This window comes from Pelodiscus sinensis, chromosome 2, assembly GCF_049634645.1.
Source record: "Pelodiscus sinensis isolate JC-2024 chromosome 2, ASM4963464v1, whole genome shotgun sequence".
NCBI classification, from domain to species: domain Eukaryota; kingdom Metazoa; phylum Chordata; order Testudines; family Trionychidae; genus Pelodiscus; species Pelodiscus sinensis.
Window position 1 is genome coordinate 109695815 of NC_134712.1, and position 24015 is coordinate 109719829.

At 42.9% G+C, this 24015-nt stretch overlaps 1 protein-coding gene across 9 annotated transcripts in view; it reads right to left on the reverse strand.

The window, feature by feature from the left end:
- The window catches only part of HIVEP1 (HIVEP zinc finger 1), a 164013-nt gene that overhangs the window by 121240 nt on the left and 18758 nt on the right, over positions 1-24015 (reverse strand). The window contains exon 3 of one of the 9 annotated variants that reach the window (XM_075921253.1): positions 16979-17090. The exons of the other annotated variants lie outside the window; for them this stretch is intronic. Within the exon in view, the coding sequence (XP_075777368.1) occupies positions 16979-17003 (25 nt within the window). The 5' untranslated portion in view covers positions 17004-17090. The remainder of the gene's footprint in view (positions 1-16978; positions 17091-24015) is intronic. 9 annotated transcript variants of the gene reach the window in all.

Sequence of the window (24015 nt, forward strand, 5' to 3'; positions counted from 1 at the left end):
TGAAAATCTGGGCCATTAGCTTTTTGCATGTTGCACCCTGTACTTAGACAATGTAAGTGAGGTGGTTGCTCTGTGGCATGAGCTACCATGCTCTGATGAACCAACTGCTGTCAAGCAGCTGTCCCCATGTCAATATTCAGGTTAAGACTTCATACTGCCCACATTATATAATATCCTTTGTTTGTGTATATACATATATTTGCTTTGTTTCCTCTGAACATATTTGTTAGTTACTGCTTTGGGAGATTTCTGTGTATGTGGTTTTCTGACAAAGTTTTCATACAAACCAGGAGGAACTAGCTTCTCTCCTTTCAAAATGAGTTCAGACATAGTGCTTAGGTACTTTCCAAATGAGTAAAGCATGACATCTTATGTGGTTAGCCAGTGCAAACCCTGTACCAGGTCGAGTGTGTCTGTAATATTTTAAAACCCTGGTTTGTATAAGGCTTGGCATATTTTGAAATATGAGGATAACTAACCATATAATGATATGACCACAGATCAAAAATTCATTTAGTTTTCCTCCTGCTCAATATTATGTGTTTACAAAGACCATCATTATTATAGTGCTATTGGATGAATGAGATAATGAAGAAGTAAATTCAGTTAAGGCATAAGTAAACCCTGTATATGCTATAAAAACATTATGTCCTATGCAGTTTTGAAGATCAGTCTTCAAAGAAACAATGCAGGTAACATAACTATGCAGGTGGATATGGATGGAGCATGACTTTTTGAAAACAAGCCCAGGATCTGCAATATTTTGTACCATAGACTAGGCCCTCGGCACTAATGAGTACACCAATAGTGTAGTTCGTTATGCTCTGTTCTGACTACAAAATCTGCCAGAGGAGTCTTAATTCTAAAGACACTTGCATTTTCCAGATTGCTTGTAAAATGTGTATATGCACGAGGCATGTAGCAAGGGGTGTATATACTGAGGATGATATTTTAGCCTCACTCCGACCACTTTATGCCGGACAATTCAGTGTTCTCCTCTCCCCGGTTTAGGGGAAGGACTGCTCTCTCTTCTTACTGGTTGGTGAAATGAACATTTGCCACAAAAGGGAACCTTAAGTGGGATTACCAAAATGACTATATGAGCATTCCCAACTCTCCTGCCTGTAGGAGCATGGCTCACCTCAGTGCTTGTTTCTATTGCCCATTTTGCTGCTTCTCACCCAAGCACCTTCTATCTTCCTTCCAGATCCCATGCTTGGAACATTCTCCTATTTTTACATTAAAAAGTTGTTACTCCGAGCACCTTCAAATCTTTGTGCAAGGCCCACTTTATTCATAATATCTTTGGGAAAATCCTAACTGATACTGGCAAGATGGGCTGGCCAGTAGGAACTTCTATTAGCAAAATAATGGATTGGACCCTTGTGGATGCATGTTCTTATTCCTGTTTCCATTGCTCTTCCTGCTCTGGACAAGTTCAATATTACAATCACTTGTTGCATCTTGTCTATTAGATTGTGGGATTTCTGGGGACTTTTTGCCAGAAGCTGCAAATGTGGGACAGGGGATGAATCATTTGATGATTATCTGTTCGGTTCATTTCTTCTGAGGCACCTGGCATTGGCCACTGTTGGAACATAGGATACCGGGCTAGATCGACCTGTTTTTATTGTCTTATATTCCAAGAGGCAGTCTACACTACCATGATAAATCAATCTACTTTATGCAAATTCAATTACACGAATAGCATCACTGAAGTAGATATTGTTAGATCCATTTACCATGGGAACTACACTGTGCTATGTTGACTTCCCTTATGGTACATGGGGAGATGGAATACACAAATCAAAGGCAGAGTGCTTTCCTATTGATATAGTGTGTCTTCACTAGACCTGCTAAATTGACAGTATATTGTCTGCAGCAGTGCCAATCTACTGGCAAGTGAAGACATATCCTGAAACTGCATTCATACAGGACCAAGTTCACTAGGGTTTTGATCCCAATTCAGACTTGTAACTATAATATAACTAATTAATAACAATAAAAACTTGATTTTCCCTCTGCTGGATCCCCCTTCTCAGTGAAAGTGGGGTAAATAAGCCTCTTCTTCCCCATCCTCAGTTTCTTTTCCCCACTAGGAGCAGTAGGGAAGAAGACATGACAATACTTATTTTTTACTTCCCCCAGAATCCTCACTGCCAGCTATCCCCTCCTCCTAAGGATATTGGGAGAGGAAAAAGGGAATCTGTCCCACCAGCAAAATCTGCTTCTTAGTGGAGTTAAAAAGAACCACCACCCCATCTCTGGTGAAATAAAACAGCCCTGTTATATTCCTTTCTTCTCTGGCATGCAACTTAAAAGTCCAAATCTAACTCTAAAGTCTTTACTGAGTAACAATGTCACAGCAGGTGTTACCATTCATTTATGGTTATTATGATAGCACTTAAGGACAAATTGAAATCAAAGTCTCATTGTTCTAGGCACTGTACAAAAGAGCAAACAAAGTTTGCCTCAAAGAACTTACAATATAAAAATACACAAGACAGGCTAAAGGGAAAGTGATATAGCATGCAAGTAGAGTAAAGATGATCAACAAACATCATGTTTAAGGAGACAGCTTTGTCATGGAGGTCATAAGTTCCAACCACTCCAGAGCTGGATGGGGCATATATGACGATGAGGATGGTACAGCACATATTAGCAGCTTCTTCTTCATGAAGTGCTGGCTCCTTTCTTTGTTCTCTATTGCTGTTGACTTTGAACCCTTCAGGTCCCTAATGCACCAAAAGCACCCGCCTCTCCAGATCTTCATGAGCCATGGGTTGTCTCAGTGATGATTGTATGTGGATACCAAGCATGCCAGAGATAAATTACAGGTGACCCGGGGACTTCCCCTTCTCTTTTTTGATGATTTGTGAGAGAGGTCTATAGCTGATTTCTTCAACCCACAGTCCCTGTATTTTAAGGGCTGTGGGAAATACTCACGTCTGCCACAGTAGGTACAGGGGAAGATCCACCTCCACAAAGATGAACTTCCACCAGTTCCCTGTCCATGAGAGACCTAGATCTGAGCTGATGGCAGAGAACACACTTTTATGGAATGTGGTCTTTCATGAGGCATTATAGGCACCGGCAGAGCTTCGTTGCTACAGGTTTGGACTCTGCAAGAAAGGCTCTTCTTGAAGCCTGTTAAACCATGCATACCCCATTGGGGAAAAGAGTCTCAGGATGAAAAGAGGGGAACATACAGGGTTTTTATTTCATTTTTTGGTTTAGGAAGAAATCAAAAGAAGAATAAGCAACTACTAAGACCAGGGAGACTAATTATAGAAATTCAAAACAAGCTAATGGTTACAAGTGGACTGCTAATAGCTCTGTCTCTAGCTAGAAGAGGTTGAGAAGGAACGGGGGTGGGGAGCTAGCCAGCAGATGCTGGCACATGAGGCTACAGTGGATACTGCTACCAAATTTCTGTGATCTGCAGCACAAGGACGCAAGCTACAGTGGAGCACCCCTAGAAACACTATTCATAGAATAGTTGGGGGGGGGGAAGAGGATTAAGATGAGATTTTTTTGAACATATGTTGTTGGCAATATTGGTAAGTATTTTGAACTTAAGATCTTGATTCTCTATTATGGCCAAGCTGTCTCTCTGGTTCCCCGATTCAGAGCAACCCAAATTTGGTGCATGTCGGGTTGCATAGAGGAAGAGCCTTATGTCAGTGGAAGATTGGGCATCACTCCTCTTTGTTTCTCTACACCAACTCACCTGCCCATCCTGCCCCCACACGTCCACTTCCTTCCATTTCTCATTGGAAGGAGAGACAGCAGTTGGTATAGAAGGGGGGTTTCTCCAGCTGTACAGCAGCAGAGAATTTCCCTGCACAGAGTGAATTCTCCAGCAGCTTTAAAGCTACTTTGTGCTCCTCATGCAGAGTCAAGTAATAGGCTGAAGAACTCTGCCCTAAGTTTCTTGCTATTGGAACCATACCAAGCTGTATGGTAACCTATCACCTACCTTGTACAAAACAACTACTATTTCTCTGGAACAGCCACAATGCCGTTCTAGGAAGAGACAATCACCTAACTTTACCTTCTGAGCATGAGAGCAGAGGAAAGTCATTATCATCATTAAATACATTAAGGATGTTAAATTGTGGGTATCTGACTAATCGTGCGGTTGATAAAAATTGTATTGACTACACTATTAGTCAATAATGGCAGCTCTGCAGAGCTGCAGTGGGGGGTAGCAGTCCCAGCTCATGCTGGCTCAGGAAGCCACCTGTGCTGTGGTACTACGTTTAAAATTCAGAAAGAGCCACTGGGCTTTTACTATATTTAAAATGCAGAGGTGCAGCGTCCCGGACCAGCACGAGACGGAACTGCTCGGTCCCAGCTGCTACTGAGTCCGATACACCCTGCTTGCAGTGGCCAAGGCTGGCCATGGACAGAAGCTGTTGCCGGAGCAGCCCCTGCTCACAGCCAGCTCAGGCTACCGCGAACAGGGGTTGCTTGGCAGCAACAACCCCTGCTCACTGGCGGACCCGCTTCCCCACTGGGATCCCCATGGACGAGGGCTGATGCCGGAGCAGCCCTGGCCTGTGGCGAGCCTTGGCCTACCACCGGTAGAGGCTGCTTCAGAGCAGCCTCCCCTATCCTCCCCTGCTCCCCCACTGTCTCTAATAGAGGCAGCAGGGAGAGGCAGGTGGCACCTTGTAGACAGTGTTGGGAGGGGAACCGGATTTTAAGCCAGCTCCCCCAAGATCAGCTCCTGCTCTCTCCTCCCCTCTCTTTCCCTCCCCCCCTCCCCGCACTGCCCCTCATACAAAGGCAGGAAGGGGGGGAGGGGGGAAGTGAGTAGTTGGAACTCAACTTGACTACCTGTTAAGCTTATGCTAATATCCCTAAAGTACATGTTTAATGGAAGTGGCCAGTGGCTCTAGTTGCATATCAGGGTCCCATTATAATACACACTATATAAACACATACAACAGATGGTCTTTCACTCAAAACACTAGTAATGAAACTCAATAAAGAGTGTAGTTCAAGAAATATCAGAAGGAAAAGTATACTGGGCCCCTGGACTTTCTCCAGCTTTTCTGATACCTGGATGAATCTAATCTATCTATCTATCTATCTATCTAAAAAACATTTAGTTTTTTTTCCAAGGGCGCCTATATTTGTTTATACAAGAAATGTATTATGAAACTGTGTTGGGAAGTGGGGATTGTAATCTATAGCTTATTAATCAGTATATTCTGTTACAAACCAAATATATGCTTTTTCCCCCCCTAAGAAAGGCATAAGAGGAAGTTAAAGTCATGCCAGGTAATGCTGGTTAGTTTGCAGGAAGGATAGCATTTAAAATTTGGCAGTCTGCAGACATGAAAGGGAGAGTTTGGAATTAAAATTATCAAGCAATTTATGTGCTTGCTTTTTGTTGGGAATTTTGTAGCTAACTTCAGTTACATCTCGCTAAAAAACTGATTTGGTGGGTTTTGTGTTTTAACATATGCAAGTGTTCCAATCTTCCTTCACAATTAATTTCAACATGCAAAATGGATACTTGCAAAACATGCTCAGCTATGCTCGCAGCTTTTCATGTGCTTCCAAAACCCTTTTATGGAACATTTGATGCACCAAAAGCTTTAAAGCTGATCATGATAATTTTACCTCTTTATAAAAATAAGCACTGAAGAGAAGCCAAATGGGGCTGAGGACAGAAAGTAATTACAAAACTAAAATCATGGTGTTAGCAAACTAGAGGAAAAACTGGTATCCAGCAGTATTGGTAGATCATTAGATACTATGGTCATATAGGTCACGTAAACATTATATTCCAATTTATGTTTTGGATCCATATATGCCAAGCCATAAACTCTACCTATCTACCATGCTAATAATGAATCACCGTTACAGAAAGAAAATGCAAATTTGATGAGTTGTTTATTAACTTTGTCTTCACGCCTTTTGAAAAGCATTAATGTAGTTCAGAAGATCTATGCAAAATTTCCTTAAGTACTGTTGTAAGATACCAACCACAAATGGCACACAGGGCAAACTACTATAAAGTCATACTATAATATTCATCTACAGTGACATCAACACAAAATTAAGTTCACTTAAAGTTACTGAAGCATTCACTCCTAGGCAATGCCAGATTTAAGGTTGCCTCTACAATCTTATGTCAACCCATTGTGCACATGCACCAAGTTACAGTCTTTAATTACTGTACTGTACATGACCACTGCTACTTTTCCCCCAAGCCCTTTGAAACTGAAACAAAACAAACTCCATCACGTGGGAGCATAGTGACACCCATGCAGAATTACTGTGGAGTTTCCTTGATCCATTGCTTAGACCTCTGTCACTTGAATCAACAGAGCAACTGAAAGCAGGCTGTCATTTTGTATACACACTAGAACTTAGAGGGATGGGGAAATTTGCCAGCAGGTTTCACATACATTTGCTCACAGAATGAATAGTAAGATTTGGAAACCATGCCAAGGACCCAAGAGAAGCAAGAGACTCTTCTGCTATTTCCCCCGAAAGGTGACTCCCTGTAACCCCATTGCTTCTCCCCTGCCAGACTTCCTCCTTCTCCACTTCCATTCTTCCCCCCTAGAGCCCCAGCACTTTATTCCCAGTCTCCTTGTCCAACCATTCCCAGCTGCCTTGCTCATTCCATCTCAGTTCCCTCATTCATGATCCAGTGTGTGTGTCTCACCCCATGCTCAACCTTCACTTTCCCTGTCTCACCGACTCCCATTCCCAGTCCTCTCTATGGGCTCTTTGTGCAATCACCTATCCCTCTGCTCTGGATTAGTCTCAGTTTCTTTTGTCCAGCAACTCCTAGTTTTTTCTCCTCTGCCCCTCCCCATACCTTCGCCTACCATGGTTCTCTGTCAGATCTGTCTCTTCCCCACCCTTCACCAGCCCCAATGGTTACCAATCTCATTACTCCTCCCATTCCAGTCTTCCAGGAGGGCTCCTCATCCAATCTCAGCCTCTCCATCCCAACACCCCATATCAGAGCCTCCTGTGAGGACAAATTAGACGTTCTAACAGTTCTTTCTGGCCTTAGAGTGTATAAATATATTAACTTTCTGCCTCCTCCCCTTGGAATTTAGGCAGCAGCATGGGAAATGGTTGAATAATTTGGCTCCAGGAAAAGTGGTTTGGGTTTTGGGCATGAAGGAGACTATTAAAGCTCCAGGCACAGGAAAAGATGTGCATCACTCCTTTTCTTCACACTTAGGATTGATCCAGAGCTCATGGAGGCCAACAGAAAGATTCCCATTGTCTTCAACAGCTGCTGAATCATTCCTCCCGAGGAGTAGAATTAAGGGAGACAATTTTGTTCAGAGGCTTGAGCTCTTAATTCCCCAACCTAAAAACCTGCCCTACACTAGTGACCTCTACCCAACATCCTTCACTGCAACCAACAATGATGGATGGATAACCCACTTACCATGCTTTACCATTTATGCTTCTGCTACACTGATCAGCAATTGAATAGAAAATGTCAACATTTAAACGTGCATCATTAGGAGTCAGTGGCAACAGCACATTGGGAAGAATGTGAGCACTCCATTCTCACCAACAACTATTGTTTCAAGCCATCCACAGACTCCGACAGACAACACTACATTAAGATTACACTCTGTTAACTTTCAAATGGCTTCCTTCAAGATAAGAAGCAATTCTGTAATGAAAGCTTAGATTTGGGAATACAGTTTTGTGAGAAAGACTAGGTTCCATGGCAAAAATCCATGCTCACAGGAACCAAAGGGATGTCTATAGCAATGCTGATATACCTCTAAAAACCTGAACCTTGGAAGCATTCCAAGCACTGAACTCTCTCAGTAGAGCTTCAGCATGCAGAGTGGTTGCAAGAGTAGACCCTACATTTCAAAAAAACTCACTATGCTGAAAAGCACAGCATGCATGTTCAGAAAAACTATTTCCTCTGCTCTTTCTAAAAACAAACAGAGTGTAAAGCAATATTACAAAAACACCAAAACAAAACAAGAACTGAAAGAAGTGGGAAAGTGCTAAAAACTATGCATCACTACGTAATCCAGATGCATAAAAAAATACATACACAAATTCAAATTAGTCTCAACTCCTACGAACAAAGACAAACGTAAGGGGGCACATTTATCGTGAAATCAATGAACAGCGGCTCTGCTAAAGTTAAGCTTCATGCAAGCTTCCAGTTTAAAGTTTGACTATTCTTAGTGCTCTAAAATCCATACGATTACCTGGATTGCCTCAAAATTTAGTGTGCCTCAGAGGTGCAAGATCCAAGTCAGTGATCCAACAACAGGTTCCTTAGACATAGCTTTACTTATGCGGAGTCTACACTAGCACTTTCATTTGTAAAACTTGTGTTACTGAATGTCCAACCTAAATCTCCTTTGCTGTAATTTAAGCCCATTGCTTCTTGTCCTATCATCAGAGGGCAAGGAGAACAATTTTTCTCCCTCCTCTTTTTTACACCCTTATAAGATGCTTGAAAACCATTATTATGTCCCTTCCCAATCTTCTCTTTTCTAAACTAAACAAGCCCAATTCTTTCAGTCTTCCTTCATAGGTCATGTTTTCTAAACCTTTAATTATTTTTGTTGCTCTTCCCTGGACCTTCTCCAATTTCTCCACATCTTTCTTGAAATGTGGTGTCCAGAATTGGACACAATACTCCAATTGAGGCCTAATCAGCACAGAGTAGAATGGAACAATGACTTCTCATGTCTTGCTCATAACACTCCTGTTAATGGATACACAAACCTTGGATACTCAAAGCTTGTTTATACAATATTTGGCAAAGAATTCTCTCCAGAGATGTAAGCAGCTGCTATACCTGTGCCTAAGCTAGCTCCCCAAGTCTCTCACAGTTATATATTTCTCTAATCAATACTTCATCCTGATCAAATCCGACAGTTAGAAAGTAAATTTCAGGGAAGCAGGTCTAAGAAACCTTCAGGTAGAAGTGTTTTGTGGTAAAGATACGGTTTCTAAACAATCTACACAATACCTGCCCTCTCCATGAAGCTATGGTCACTTGAAATATCTGTGATTGGTGCTGCTACTGATACTGACTATGACCCATTTTGTGATTTGGTGAATGACTGGTGCTAAAGCCAACACAATATGCCAGCCAGTAGAGAAGATGAACATCAAATAGTAAACCATTTTTCTGATAACTGTGAGCATTCCAGAGAGTGTTACAAGCCTGAAAGTTCGAGCTTCCATCCAGGAACAAAACACAGTATGCTTGAGTCTGATGCAACAAGAAAAGATTCAGCTACCAATGGCTATGTCTACCCTACGGAATTTTAGCAAACAATTCCCACCGGTGTTATCACTGTTTCAGTTGCACTGGTGGGAGTGTTAGTACAGACATGGCTCCAGAGGCTTTCACCATTTTTACCACCACATTAATTAATCATCATCATCAGGTTTAACTGACATAGTAATAAAAAGGCTGGGTAAAAACAGCTCTCCCCTTATCTACATAAGGGCTCACACTGTTGCTACCACCAGGGCAATTAGCCCAGTAGTAGCGATACTGGGAATTTTTTGCAGTAACTCCCCAATGTTCTGGGGAGGGTTAATGGTGAAACATGTTACCCCTCATAAAAATGAGAAGCAAGTATTTAATAAATTAATTAGAGTCTACAAAGAGATTAATAAATTAAGAGTCTACAAAGGCTCAGAAACTTCCTCCAACTTGGAAATTAGTGTATGCATGCCCATAACAAGGAATAATGAATCAGAGCCCTCTGGATGACAGCACAAAGGAACTCAATAAAACAAACAACGCATTGTAAAACTGGAATATACAGACATAATGAGATATAAAAACAAATAGGAATAATAGCTCTCAAACAAACTACATCAGATGACACATAGTAGGTCAATGCTTGTCAGAATCAGGCAGACAATCTAAGAGAAAACTTTTTTCTTCCCATATTTACCAGTAAGGGCAGATAACAGAAATGCAGACATTCTCTCGGCGAGACCAAGTGAAAACATTTTCTGCCAACCTGAGCTGGCCTGCTTGATCCCATAGGATATGTTCAGCCAGTGAGGAAAAAGAACAGTACCATGATTTACTCCATGACCAATCCTAACAAGCCAAGCTAAGACTCAAAATATATAACAAAGAGCTTGCAAAAAAAGAAACAAATAATTCTCAAACACAAACACTGATAGCAAAATGATGCTGGTTCACAGGTGCAGTTTAGACACTAACCAGTGCTGATCTAGTGTACTGACAGATGATCTGTTAGGGATATTCCTATCCTGTCAGCAATTGTCAGATCTACAAGAGAAGTCAATCCAAAGTGATGGACAATTGTGTCATCAAGGCAGAATATGAAATGTGGCAACCCTTAAAGATTAATCCTATCTCTTAAACAGTACCCAAATAAGAATCCCTTTACAACAGCAACACATGCCTCCATCCACCTCCTTGTAATACTGTAGTTTTCATAGAATAGCTCTTAGTAGAAGAGACCAATCTTTTCACCTGGCTTGGAATACATCATCATGACTGGTCATTGATGGTCTCCCTTTTTAATCAAGGCTAAGGGCACATCTAAACTGCATTTAGTCTGTGCTAGCTCACTTGGGCTCAGAGCGCACAAGCTAAGGGGTTGTTTAATTGTAGATGATCTAGTTTGGGCTCACATCTGAGCTGTGCATAGAGCCCTGCGCAGATACAAAATGTATATTCATCTCCGCATCCATATAGGCAAAAATGAGTTACAGATATCTGCACTGACATCCGCAGTTACTGATAACCACAGATATAAAGTGGACACCCACAAATTTCAGGGCTCTAGATACAAAAATTGTATCCATCCAAATCCAAAAAATGAGCCACGGATATTTGCATTCACATTTGCAGATGCGGACTCCTGCAGATTTGCTGGGCTTGAATGGTGGGAACTTCCCACTCGTACAGGGTCCTAGAGCCTGAGCCAGGATATCTTCATCACAATTAAGGTCAAAAGTAAGTTAGCTGGCGTGGGCCAGCCATAGTTTTTTTAATTGCTGTACAGATATCCTATCAAGTGGTAGATGGTCTTTCCTTTGACTACCAATTTTCAGAATTACTGATATTTTCCCTGGCATAGATAGGGGTGAACCCACCCCTGCCACCCAGGGCCTTGTGGGAGCTAAACACCTCCCCCAACTGTAGGGGGAGGCCACCATTCCCCAGGGGGTGGCGCACAACCCCACCTTTCTCTGTCCAGAGCACGAGGAGGAGAGCTGACTGCACAACTGTGTCTCATCAGGGCTGAAGCCCAGACAATACCAGAAGACCAGGGGAGACCTTCAACTGGGACAGGAGGGGGGGGAGAGACCTTCAACTGGGACAGGAGGGGGTGGGAGACCTTCAACTGGGACGGGGGGAGGCAGTTACTGGGATGGGCGGCCCCTGCGAACGCTCCTCCGGGGGCCAGCCTGCCCACGCTGGGCAGACCGCGTCGGGGCAGGCTGCACGCGGAGGTGGCCAGGAGCAGGGGCACGGCCAGGAGCAGGGGCACGGCCAGGAGCAGGGGCAGGAGCAGGAACAGGGTCAGGAGCTGGGATAGGAGGAGGGGCAGGAACAGGGCCAGGAGCTGGGATGGGAGGGGGCATGACCTGTGCTACGGGAGGGATGGCGGGGGCCTGGGCTCCGCCCATGCCATAATGAATAGCATGCACAATATGTGCCGTCAGCGTGTCCATGGTGGTGCGCATCTCTCTGCATTCAGCCAGGAAGGCAGCCCAGGCGTCCTGCCGCCACTGCAGGTCCCCCTGCACCCGCTCCTCGATGGAGGCCTGGATTGCCTCCACAGCGTTGACGTGGCGCCGAAGCAGCTGGTCCCTCTGCCGGAGCCTGTGCCTCCGGGGTTGGCCTGCTGGGGGTGGCGCTGCTGCCGCAGTGGAGGGTCTGGTGCTAGGTCCCGCTGCAGGGAAGAGAAGAAAGGATGGGTCAGTCAGGCAGGCCGTCCACTGTCCCCACACCGCATGCCCTCCACCCCTGAGCCCAGGTGACCCCACAGTTGTGTGGCTTGGGCCCACTCGGTTCCCCTCCTGCCTGCCCCTGGAGTATCCTGGCCCCGTGCAGGGCGGGAGGGTGCTTGTGCAGCGTTCACCTGTGGAACTCCCTGCCGGTGGAGACTGTGAAAAGCTTTTGGGTTAATCACTGCTGTTTGACAGGGAGCGAGATGCATCCCCACGCAGTGCCTGGGAGCACATCTGGCAGAGGTGGTCTGGGCTCTCAGATCCCCTCGCGTGGGATATCTCCTGGACGGAACCAGAAGGGTGACTGGGTGGGGGGGATGTCCCATCCTTGCAGCACAACTCAGGGGCCCTTCTCCCTCCCACGATCCCTCCTGCAAGCCCGGTAGCCCAGGAACATGTGGGGACTTCCCTTGGGGAACCAGTCAAGGCACCGGGAGCAGGCGAGGGGCTCGGTGGGGGCCACGTTCACAGGACCGTGACGCTGCGGTCTACCCAATTAGAAGCTGGCTGTGCCTCACAGCCAGGCATGGGACAGTGTGCCGTTCTGTTCTGCACCCTTGCCGGAGCTGCGGGCTCTGGGCTGAGTCCCTGGGGCCCTGGCCGGTCCCAGCCGGCATCCACCCTTCCTCCTGGTCCCGCCGAATGTGTGAGAGCAGCAGGGTCCCAGGCGTGGCCTGCAGCTGCCTGCCGTGGTCACGTGCCGCTCGGTCACCAGGCTGCACGTGGTTGCACCTGCTGCTTGCTGCCTCATGCTACGCAGCGTGCAGCTCACGTGGCCTGAGTGACATGCTCTCCCCCTCCCCCCTCCGGGCACCTGGCTCCCCACCCCCCGCCCTCCGCCCCCCCACCCTTGGGAGTGCAAACTGCACAGACTCACCAGTGGGTTCCTCCCCGTCCTCGGAGGAGTTGCTGGAGGGGGCCTGCTGGGTGGCAACGCTGGCCTCCTCACCAGATGCATTGCCGCTCTCTTCTCCCTCCTCCGGCTCGGTGGGACGGTTGATGGGTGGCCGCTGGCAGGTGTCCACGGGGACCGCTGGGGCTTGAGGGGCGGGCTCTCCCAGAAAGGAGTGGAGCTCCTCAAAGTATGGGCAGGCGTCGGGTCCTGCCCCCCTGCCCTCAGTGGCCCTGACGTACCCCAGCCGCAGCTCCTTCACTTTTGAGCGGACCTGCTCACAATTGCGGCTGGGGTGTCCCTGCTGGGCCAGGTTCTGCGCAAGCCGGGTGTACAGATCGGCGTTCTGGCGCCGGGAATGGAGGTCGTGGAGACCCTCCTCCTCCTTCCATAACTCCAGGAGGGTCTCCAGCTCCCTGGGGGTCCAGGATGGGGCCTGCCTTTTGCGGCCCCTGGGTGCCTCCTCCGCTGGAGGTCCAGGGGGCTCTCCGGCAGGAGCTGCCATGGCGCGGTGAGCCTGAAGTGTTGGGCAGCACAGCAGTGGCAGAGCTGACCCAGGCAGGCTCCTGGCACGTGCGCCCAGCAGCCTGAGAGCCCTTTAACAGCTCGGGCTTACCAGGAAGTCCGCGGCTCCTACGGGGTCTCCCAGCGTCCAAACCGCTTTTTTCCGTTTTTTCTGCTTTTCCGGAAAAGCTGTCTACACTGGCCCTTTTCCGGAAAAGCTTTTCCGGAAAAAGGACTTATGCCCGAGCGGGAGCAGTGTACGGTTTCCGGAGTAGTGGCTGATTTTGTACAGTACAGCGTCGATGCTTTTCCGGAAATTCAAGGGCCATTGTAGACAGCTCTCAGCTTATTCCGGAAAAGCAGCTGATTTTCCGGAATAAGTGGCCCAGTGTAGACGCACCCCCCCAGTATAATTTTCAGAATGACCACTCTTGGCCCATTTTTAAAATCAGACTCCTTCATTTACTGAGTATGTTTTTTTATAGATTTTTTTGTTTTTCATGACCCGCAAGAACTTTGTGGAGAATCTCTTTAAATTACTGTTCTAGTTCAAGTCAGAAATAAATCACAGGGAAGTGCTTCTTGTCATCATGCATTCATGTGAGAGGAAATCCCATTATTGCTGGTTCCAGGCATAAACATGGCTATACGCTTGCCGCATAACATTTAGGGGCCCCAATTTAAAGAACGTCAAGCTGTTACATGGAAGAAACTTACTCCCCACAAGGTCATCTCTCTTAGTGGCTTTTGCAGGATTCCTGAATATTCCACAATGACTTGGATTTTAAAAAAAACGGAGCCTATCCAGATGAACAGAGATGATGTGACCAAAGACTAACCACAGGAACCAGTCAGACATCTGCGTTAACTGAGACAATTTCATTCTGCTAACCATCGGGAGGAGGTCTCCCTTCATTATAGCTGTGTAAGCCATCATGGAGTACACAAGGACAGTTTCTGGGAATTAAGAACACTTGAGGCTTTAAGCCCCTGGCTCCCCACTTGGAATTCACCACTGAAGATTTCTGATTTTTTTTAAAGTGATGGTTCAATATGAAAAAAAACCTAACAAAACCGAAACGAAATATAAAACACGAATGTTGAGGTAAAGATAATTAAACATCGTTCATTTACATGGTAGGACTTACAAAAGTGCCTTAGCATGTTGGGAGCACAAATCCAAATTACAGTCAACTGGAAGTAACTAAGGCATTTTAAAAAATACATTTGTTAGTGAGTAAAGAAAACATTCTTCACCAAAAGCTTCAGAAGAGAAACAGACAAATACTCTGGACCCATGTCTTTAATAAGCACACTGCTATACACCAGACCTGCTTCCTGATTACATTTATAAATTGTAAGAAATCACTCCACCTTCTATCAAAACTAATTTAGCCACAAATTTTATGAATACTTTTCCAGTTTTCCTACTCAATTCAGTTTATCATTTTTATATTTGACATTATCCAAAAATGGTATTAAATATGACAATCCCTTTGTTCATTAAATAACCCTAAAATGATAGCACTGAATGTGAATTTTAAAACTCATTTTAAATTTACAATACATGCAATATTAAAACAGCACATCATATTCAATTTCTAATAATTTTATCTGAACCAGTTAAACAGTCTTCACAAACTAGGAGTGTTTATATTGTATAGACAATGTCCTATTTATCTCTAAACTATCTAACAGTGAGAAATGTCAAAACGATATTACAACACATGAAGCACACGATTTTTATTAAAATTATGGTGTTATTTCTGCAATTTAAAGTACAGATAGGTTAAAAATTGCACTGCCTATAGATTGTTTTCCTTTCCCATGAAATTTTCCATTTCATACATTACCACCTAAAGACAACAGTTAATTTTCATTTAAACTGATACAGTTCCACAGTTCATTTATTTCGGATATGCAGCAAAATAGAGTTAACAGCAACTGCTGTATTTAAGTTGTGTAACACTTTCCATTATAAAATACTTTTGCAACAATTCTAGCTTTTAGGACTCAACTTGAGGTCTCTTTCAATCTTACGATTCAATGATTTATAAGACACTCTAATTCTGCCATTGTTTTGTCCACACTGACTTTAAAGGACTTGCTGCAAACAATGGCAGTATTTGAGTCTATAAAAGTACATGATTTCTCTATTAAATCCATGTACACAGAATAAGAAATGCTGGAAATTAAAATATGTAGGAGAACTGTAATATTAATTTTCATTTAATGGTGATAGTTAGTGGCAGGATAATTATGTTTTATGTGTTTTACTCTGCTGGCCACCCTTCCTGATTAACAGGAAGAAATCGCCTGGAGCTGTTGGAAAATATGCATCAGGTAAGCTTTCAGTGCCAACCCCAACGCTGAGGAAGGAACGGGCCAGAAAAATCTTTGATTTATTAAGGTCACTCTTATCCTAGATTAATGCTTTATTTTGTAATAACTGCTTGATTCTTATGAAGAAATATATTTCTACTCTTTCATGTGTTTATTGATTTGTGTGAGTGAGGAATGTATGCTAATAGGTACGAACTAGAAGTTCAGGTGGTCCAAACAGTCAAGAATGAGGAAGAGATCAAGATACCCAGTCAGACTATAGGACAGGAGGATGGCTGGGGAATGGCAGATTGCTAACCCTAAAACATATGAATAAACCCCCTGAAGGCAAGATAACAGATCATGGTGAAACAAGATGTGTAAAACCCTCCTTGACCACTGTCAAAATGCTGAAGAAGGATGATAGGAAGTATCTTAGGATGAACACCTCTTAAGGATTAATAATCACCACATGACATTGCAAAAATCTGTAAACTTGAATGGGGACTTAGAACTGTAAAGGTAGGGTGTATTGCCATTGTTCTTCGGGTTCACCCTGAACCACTCTGGATCATAGGATCGTGATCAACAAAGCCTGGCTCCTGCATTCATGCTCAATCTAACTAGACATTTGATTGACTAGAGCTACAGACTGGTAGCTCTGACACTATCTGCAGGACTTGTGAGTGTGTGAATGGATGAATATACTGATTTTTAAAGCTGTATTTTCAATAAACTCGGTTATGGCCTTTTCCCCTGAAAAAGGTCCTGTGTGTTTCCTTATAAGCATAGCACTTTAAGTCTGAGGAGAGACTTAGACCTAGTTCTTAAGTCTGACCCGTGAACTTTTATTCAGGCTGGCAGAGTTATAAATGGTTAAAACCGGCTATTTTAAAATTACAAACTAGCAGTTAAAGTTATCTTTACATTAATGTATACAAAATCTGTAATACACGGCATCTCAGGTGTACTGCCTTGCTCCTATCCCATTCTCTCACTTAGGTTCTTCAAAACACTGACTGTACGGGCAACAATAACTGAACACAAACCTTCTATTGAGTAATGTTGACCCCAATCTCAAAGCAGCACAAATACCAGAAAACTAACAATGCATGGGAACTGTCAGAATAGCAGAAAAGGTAGGTGGGGAGTGAGGCCAGCCTTCCCCTCCAACTCCAACCATGACTCCAGAGTACTCTCCCTATTACAGAGCCTCTACATGTGGTAGAAGCCCTCAAACTCCTGGTGACTGAACAGGAACTCCCCACAACTACTCACCTGGATGCAGAAACCTCTGTTCCATCCCTTTTCTTGATGGCAGTTAAGGTAGCAAATCCTCAAGGTCAACTGACAGAAATCATGTTCTAGTACTGATCTCTAGATTCAAACCCTGTTGATGATATATGACTGAGAGCATAGTTGTGGTAGTCATACATAGTGGAATTTTTTTAACTTTTTCCATTTTAAAAAAAGCCTAGGAAATTACATCAGAAAGCTATATACAATTATTTAGATTGCAAAGTCAAGCACTCTAAAATTAATGTCAGATTTATAGTTCGCCCATTAAACCCACTTGTATATATTCATTATAATCCAGTCTTTAAATTACTGGATCACACACTATTTTTTCATTAAATACCTGTCTCATTTAGAGGACAAAATAGATGTACATGGAAACAGAACACAATTTGCATAGGTATTCATAAATCTGGAATTTCCTGTCAAGTGTTTGACTTTGTGACCTAAATAACCTTCACTTCCCACAGATTTTATGTAAATAACATATTCTGTAGTTTGAATTTCTTGTTAAAAAGGAAGGGAGATGTTTAGGTTAGCCTTAAGAAAAAGCATGCACAATTATTTCCCTGGATCTTATGTAAGATGAGAGGAAATAATAATAAAAAAAGCAAAGAAAACATGTCATTTGACTCAACCAGCGTGTTTACTCATCTTTTCCTTTCCATGTGTATGACCTAGCATGTATATCAATCAGAGTTAGATATCTGCATATGCAGAAAGAGACCTCACAAGAAAATTTAAAAATTACAAACTAGCAATTAAATTGATAAAGTTATCTCTACATCAATGTATACTAAATCTGTAATACCTGTACCTCAGGTGTACTGCCTTGCTCCTATTCCTATTCATAAGAACTAGCATTAGTAGTTTCTCTTTCTCTTACATTTTCTAACTATTTTATACAAATTTTTATATCAATCCTTAAATTCTAGAGGCAGCATGGACTGAGGCAGGAGAACGGAAATAACTGATGCATTGCAGTTGCTGCAAACACTTCCTTGCAGAAATGGCATACAGATTGGGGGGCCTGATCAACATTAAGTGAGGAGTTACTGTATGTCATGCCACATCACACACCTAGAATAAAGAGATTTCTGTTTCTAACAAGATTGCTAACCTTTCAGGACTAAACTCACAACCTTAAGCTCACATCCTTAAAAATTACTTTTCATCACAGAGGTCAAGAAAATCAGGTTCTGTGATTTTCAGGGACCTCCATGAAATTCTCAAGCTGCAGCAACCAGTGTGGATGACCCCAGGGCCACCTGACCATCTGGCCCTGAGGGGCAGATGCACCAGCAGCAGTTGGTGCAGCTGACTCCAGGGACCACCTGACAAGCAGCAGCTAAGATTTAGTCAGAGGTGCTTACAGTAAAAGTCATAGACAAATCAAGGGCCGTGAATTTTTGTTTATTGCCCATGGCCCATCCATGACTTTTACTAAAAGTACCCATGACTAAATCTTATCCTTTATTTAAAGATTAATAAGACTATGTCATGTGATGAAACATCCAGGAATCTGTCCAACCAAAATTGGCAATCCTAATATCTGCATTGTACATTCATTGTCAGATGTCAAGGACTAAATTGTCATTGAAAATAGATGTTGACTTGCACAATGATTTGTGAAAATTATTCACAGAAGTGGAAAACTTTCATTTGCAAACTAGGAGCTAGAGATTGTACAAAAGGTTCAGGGAAGAAGAGAAAGGAAAAAAAAAAAAAGAATGACACTCAATTTGCACATCCAACTTGGATTTGCCCTGGCAGTACACAGGAGTTCAGGATTTTTAAGTCTTTTTCCTATTACTTGGCAATGTATATTTTCTAATGCTTATCTCTAGTACTCTCAATGCTCTTGAAATAATTATCTATCTATCCTCTACTGAATTTGCCTTTGCCTTGTCCTTTCATCTCCAAATGTTCTTGTCATATGCATCATCCAAGCTTCACGACCTCCTTCAGCAACTCCAACCACATTTTTCTGTCTTCTTCGTGGTATTTGTCCCACCACCACTTACTGGCCAACACATCACATCTCTCTCAAAACATGACCCAGCCATCTCACATGATATTCCCTCAGCTTTGCTATAACAAGGGCTACTTAAATCCTGGCTTGTAACTTTTCATTACTTAGTCTATCAGCTGTCATCTAACCCAGCATCCACTTTAGCATGCTCATCTTAGTAGCATGAAGTAATTTATTCTTCTTTCTCCCTCAGTAGTCTGCATTCTGACCCATACATTATGGCTAGTGTAATCATCATCTTATACCTTTAGTTCTTCAGTTTACTTGGCTCACTCTTATTGCAAAGAATTCCTGTCAACTCTTTCCATTTACATTAAGCACACTTCATGTGGCTCCTAACATCCATATCACATTTCCCATCATGGTTTAGTACTTAACATTGAAATTATTGCACACGCTACCTAATCGTTCTAGGGTCCTTTTCAGTTCAAAAGCAGCCACAACTGTTTTTCACTTCTGTTGTGCTACTCTCAGACGTGCCCGTAATAGTCTGAACGTGTCTTCGAATAAGGATTCTCTAGTAACTCTGTCATATGCCCTCTTTAAATTCACAAACACTAAGCACAGTTCCTCGTATTTCTCCCCATTCTCCTCATGGAATAGTCAGGCTCCAAACACTACATCCGTTGTTGACAAACTCAAATTAGTTGTTGATTACTTGATGCTCCAGCTCCTGTGTCAGTAATTGCTACATTCTTGCATATCTACTTTATGCTTGAAGATAAGGACCAATATGCTCTTCCTCCACTCATTGGGAATTTTTCCAGTACAAAGAATTACACTGAAAAAGTCTGTCACCATCAACACTCCCTCAAGGCCTAGTGCTTCAAGTAAGCCATCTTCTCCCTACACACCAAAACAGCATTAAATATATCCAGAACACTTCACTCCTAGGGTTGCCAGATGGTTTCAACAAAAATACCGGACACATTTGACATTACATCACAATCTACATTACATATTATTTAGAAAATACCAGACATTTATATTTTCTCAATTTGTTTTCCAAACAGAAAGCTTAAACACTAGTCTAGTTCAAAACCGGACACCTGTCAATCCTATTTGCTTCACTCAAAGCCTTCCGGGATCTCAGGCCCAGGGCAACAAGAACAGGTATGTCTGAGAATACTGGAACTATAAATAGATTCTGGAATCAAGGGGGACAGGGAAGGAGAACAGCTGTTTTAGGAGAGTAGAGTAGGATAATGAAGGTGTTGTGCAGATTAAGGACTGAATTTGGGGGGCAGGGGGAGGGAATACTACAGGTTGAACCTCCAAAATCCAGGACTACGGATGTTGCTGAACCAAAGAGCCCTGGAGGCGGAAGCCAGCCGGGAAAACACAGAAACAGGTATCCTAGCATCAGCGAAGCCAGGTGGTATTCTGGGAGCCACAGCTCCAGCTGGGTATCCCCTAGCATCAGCTGGACCAGGCAGTGGCTGGGGAGTCCTGGCTGGGGAACCACAGCACCAGCTAGGGAACCCCCCTGGCTGTAGCCGGGCTGGTGGCAGACAGCAGCCGGAGCCTGGCAACCTCAGGAAATCCCCAACAGCAGCTGAGCTGGCCATGGCAGCAGGGCCAACAGTAGCTAGGCGGCCCCAGCTGGGAACTCCAGAAAGCCCCAGCAATAGCAGGGCTGCAGGGGCCAAGTTGCCTTGCCTAGGAAACCCCTGGCTTCAGCTGGGATGGTGGCGGTGGGCAGCCCTGGCCAAGAACCCCAAGAAACACCTAGTGGCAGCAAAGCTGGAGTGGCCAGGCGGCCCCGGCAGAGGAACCCCAGGGCAATGGGGCTGGTAGCAGCCAGGTAGTTCTGTCAATTCCGCTACTTTTAGCCATACAACTGTCAGATTCTTCACTTATTACACGCTTATGTGGCAGGCTAACCCCAGGAGACTATGGCATCAGCTAGCAGGCAGCAGGGTGGAGATCCTCTGCTGAGCCAGCATTAGCAATGTCAGTGGCAGGGCAGGAAGCCCCAGGGAGAGGATCCCAGGAGCTGGGCAGCCAGCAGAGGAGCACTGACCTCCCTTGATCCGTCAAACTCCCTGATTCAGAATAGCTCAGGTCCCGAGGGTGCCGGACTAGGGAGGTCCAACCTGTAGTTATTTCATGCTTAGGCTCCCCCTCAAATGAGCACTTTTTCTCCTTCTGTGGGTACCATATTTAACACTGCTAAAAAAGGGGGTTATGGCTATTTTTCAAACTGTTTATCCTCCTGATGCTATCTCCACTTTAATAGTATAAATCTTGCTTCAAAATTTCATCATTTTGCCTAAAAGCCTTTTGGAGAACTGTGTAATACCTTTGGAACTTATTCACTTCAGGAAAGCAATTGCCTAACATATAGATAAAGAAAAAAGAACAATTAAGAAACAAAAAGACATGAGACAAATGGGATTCCCTGTGCCTCCCTCCTCAATTTGTTTTGATACGATATTCTTGTCACATGACTTTTCCATGAGCTTGTTACATGAATTTCCAACGCACTTGTGTCAATTCCACTACTTTTAGCCATACAGCTGTCAGATTCTTCACTTATTACATGCTTATGTGGCAGGCCAACCCTCTGTAGAAGGTCAACATCTCACAAAGCTAGGAGAGAAAACCAGAAGGATGAACTTATTTTCTTTGTCTCAGACCACTTAAATAAGCAGTGTAAAGAAACTAATAGGTGAATTAAAATATTCTGGGATTTACAATATTTTCAGATAAACAAAGACTCCTTTAACATTCTCAAGAGGAAGAAATCCAAATTATTGTGACATCAAAAATGGTAGTAGTAACATTTGGGAAATCCACTGGTAGGTAAGTAAGGAAGTGAATACAGCACAAGAAAAAGGCAACTTTCGATGAGGATCCAAATATATCAAAGTTCTAGAAATTTCGACATGTTTAATCCCTCCTCTACTTCAACAAAAGTAAGGCCTGTGGTGCATTCAGCACATTATCAAAGTCTAAACTAGACTATGACTGGCCCTTCTATAAGCAAAAAATGTTCAAGGAGTTTCACAGACACCGTGGATTAAGCTCTGAAAGTGGCAGTGAAAACACTCACACACAATTTTCGTTTTAAAGATTTGGAGAAAGAATCCCAAAATATTTCTTGCCTTCAATACTTGACGTTTATCTTCACCTTTAAAACAAATTCTATGGCATCCTCATAGTTTTAAAAATATATAAGCAGATATTCAATACATAAACATCTAAAAACAAAATACGGATGTAACTGGACAAATATGCCTACAGTGATTCTCCTTTAAAAATGTTGTTAGTTACTGTTGCCAAAACTGTTTTTAAAGCCTAATGGAGAAAAAGCTGATTAGTTCTAGTACTGGCTCAAGAGACATTGACATCAGTGTTTGAGAGACATGGGACTCATATTAACATGCAGATACAAATTCATGACTCTGCATTCAGCTTAACCTTTCTGTTAAATCAGGTAGTAAGAGACAACTTTTTCTTCTGCATTCATTTTCATTAAGCCAGGAAGTTTTAAGTGTTTTTGTTTTTAAACAGTACAGCAAATAATAAGTGGTTATCCAGAACTTAACTTTAGAGAACATTTATCACTTCATCTCCTTTAAGTTCCAGCTTTCTGCCACACACCCTGTGTATCCAGGGATCTTAAACATATTCTAGTTAATAAGAGCTGACATTTAAACATTACAAGATTGCAGAAGGCAAGAGTGTTGCTAAATTATTACCCTTTATAGATCATACCGCCCAAAGTTTATTTCTCTATTCACATAAAAAGAAAATCAAACATTCTCAAGTTCATATGCTTTTTAATATCTAGCCACAATTTGAGAGTGCCTGATTTCATTCCATAACAGATCTGAACATTTGTAATAATTAACTCATAAATATGTGGAAATTATGGAGGCTCTAAGGCAGGGCTACTCAACACATGGCCTGCAAGCCACATGAGGCCCGTGGCCCATTGGGTTTACACAGGGCTCAACACGCAGCCTGAGAGTTGGAGCAAAATAAAAAAGTAGTCAATATAATGGTCTTCTGTTGATATTCATTTTAGTAGTTAAATTCCTGGACTGTCGTTGCTCATTAAAAGTGCTGTCGTATGGGTGGAAATCGGGTAAATATTGCATTTTATTAATGTCAACAGAACTGACTTAAACGGGGCCTGGGTGTTGTGTAGTCTTGACTCAATTTTTGTATTCATGCCCATCAGTGTGAAAAACTATTTGCATGTATATGCAACCACACTTAAGTTGCAGCCCTCGGCATGTGCTCTGAGTATCATTGTGGCTCCCAGAGCTTCCAAAGTTGAATAGCCCTGCTCTAAGGAATGCAAGAAATCCAAAGTTAATGGACATGTGCTCTCTTATAAAAGGTCCATTTCTATAAGAATCACAGAAGAAATTTCCAATAGAGGGCTACTCCTAAAGATTCAGGTAAAGCTAGCCAGTATTAAAGCACAGACACTGAACATGCAAACTGAAAACTATTAGATTTTAAATATGTTACCATAAAAGGAGAACGTACCACTGTTTTTGCACAACTTTAAAAAACACTTTATTTGTACACATTTTAAACCTACAGTTCCACTCAAATCTTAAGAATGTTCGTATATGTACCTGTATGGACATTTTAAATGCTGCCATATATACATTCACTCTCCTTCCTCTAAGTATACTAAGTTTGTAGAGACAAGAAATAATAATTACTTGTTTCCACTTTGAGTATATTATAGATTTCACTTTTTTTCAGATCTCTGAATAATAATTCATTAGCCATTGTGGTGGTTATTGACTGGTTGATTTTTTTCCCCTATGTTCTATAAATATTTTAAAGCGGTATTATTTATGGGTTACTCCTTTGACAGATTCTTTTAATATACGTACTTACCAGGAGAGCTAAATCTTACTTTCTGTGGTGAAATAAACAAATATAACAATTAATAAAAATGTGGATTGTGGAACTAAAGAGGATACATCAGAGATTTAGTCTACTAAATTTTCTATGCACT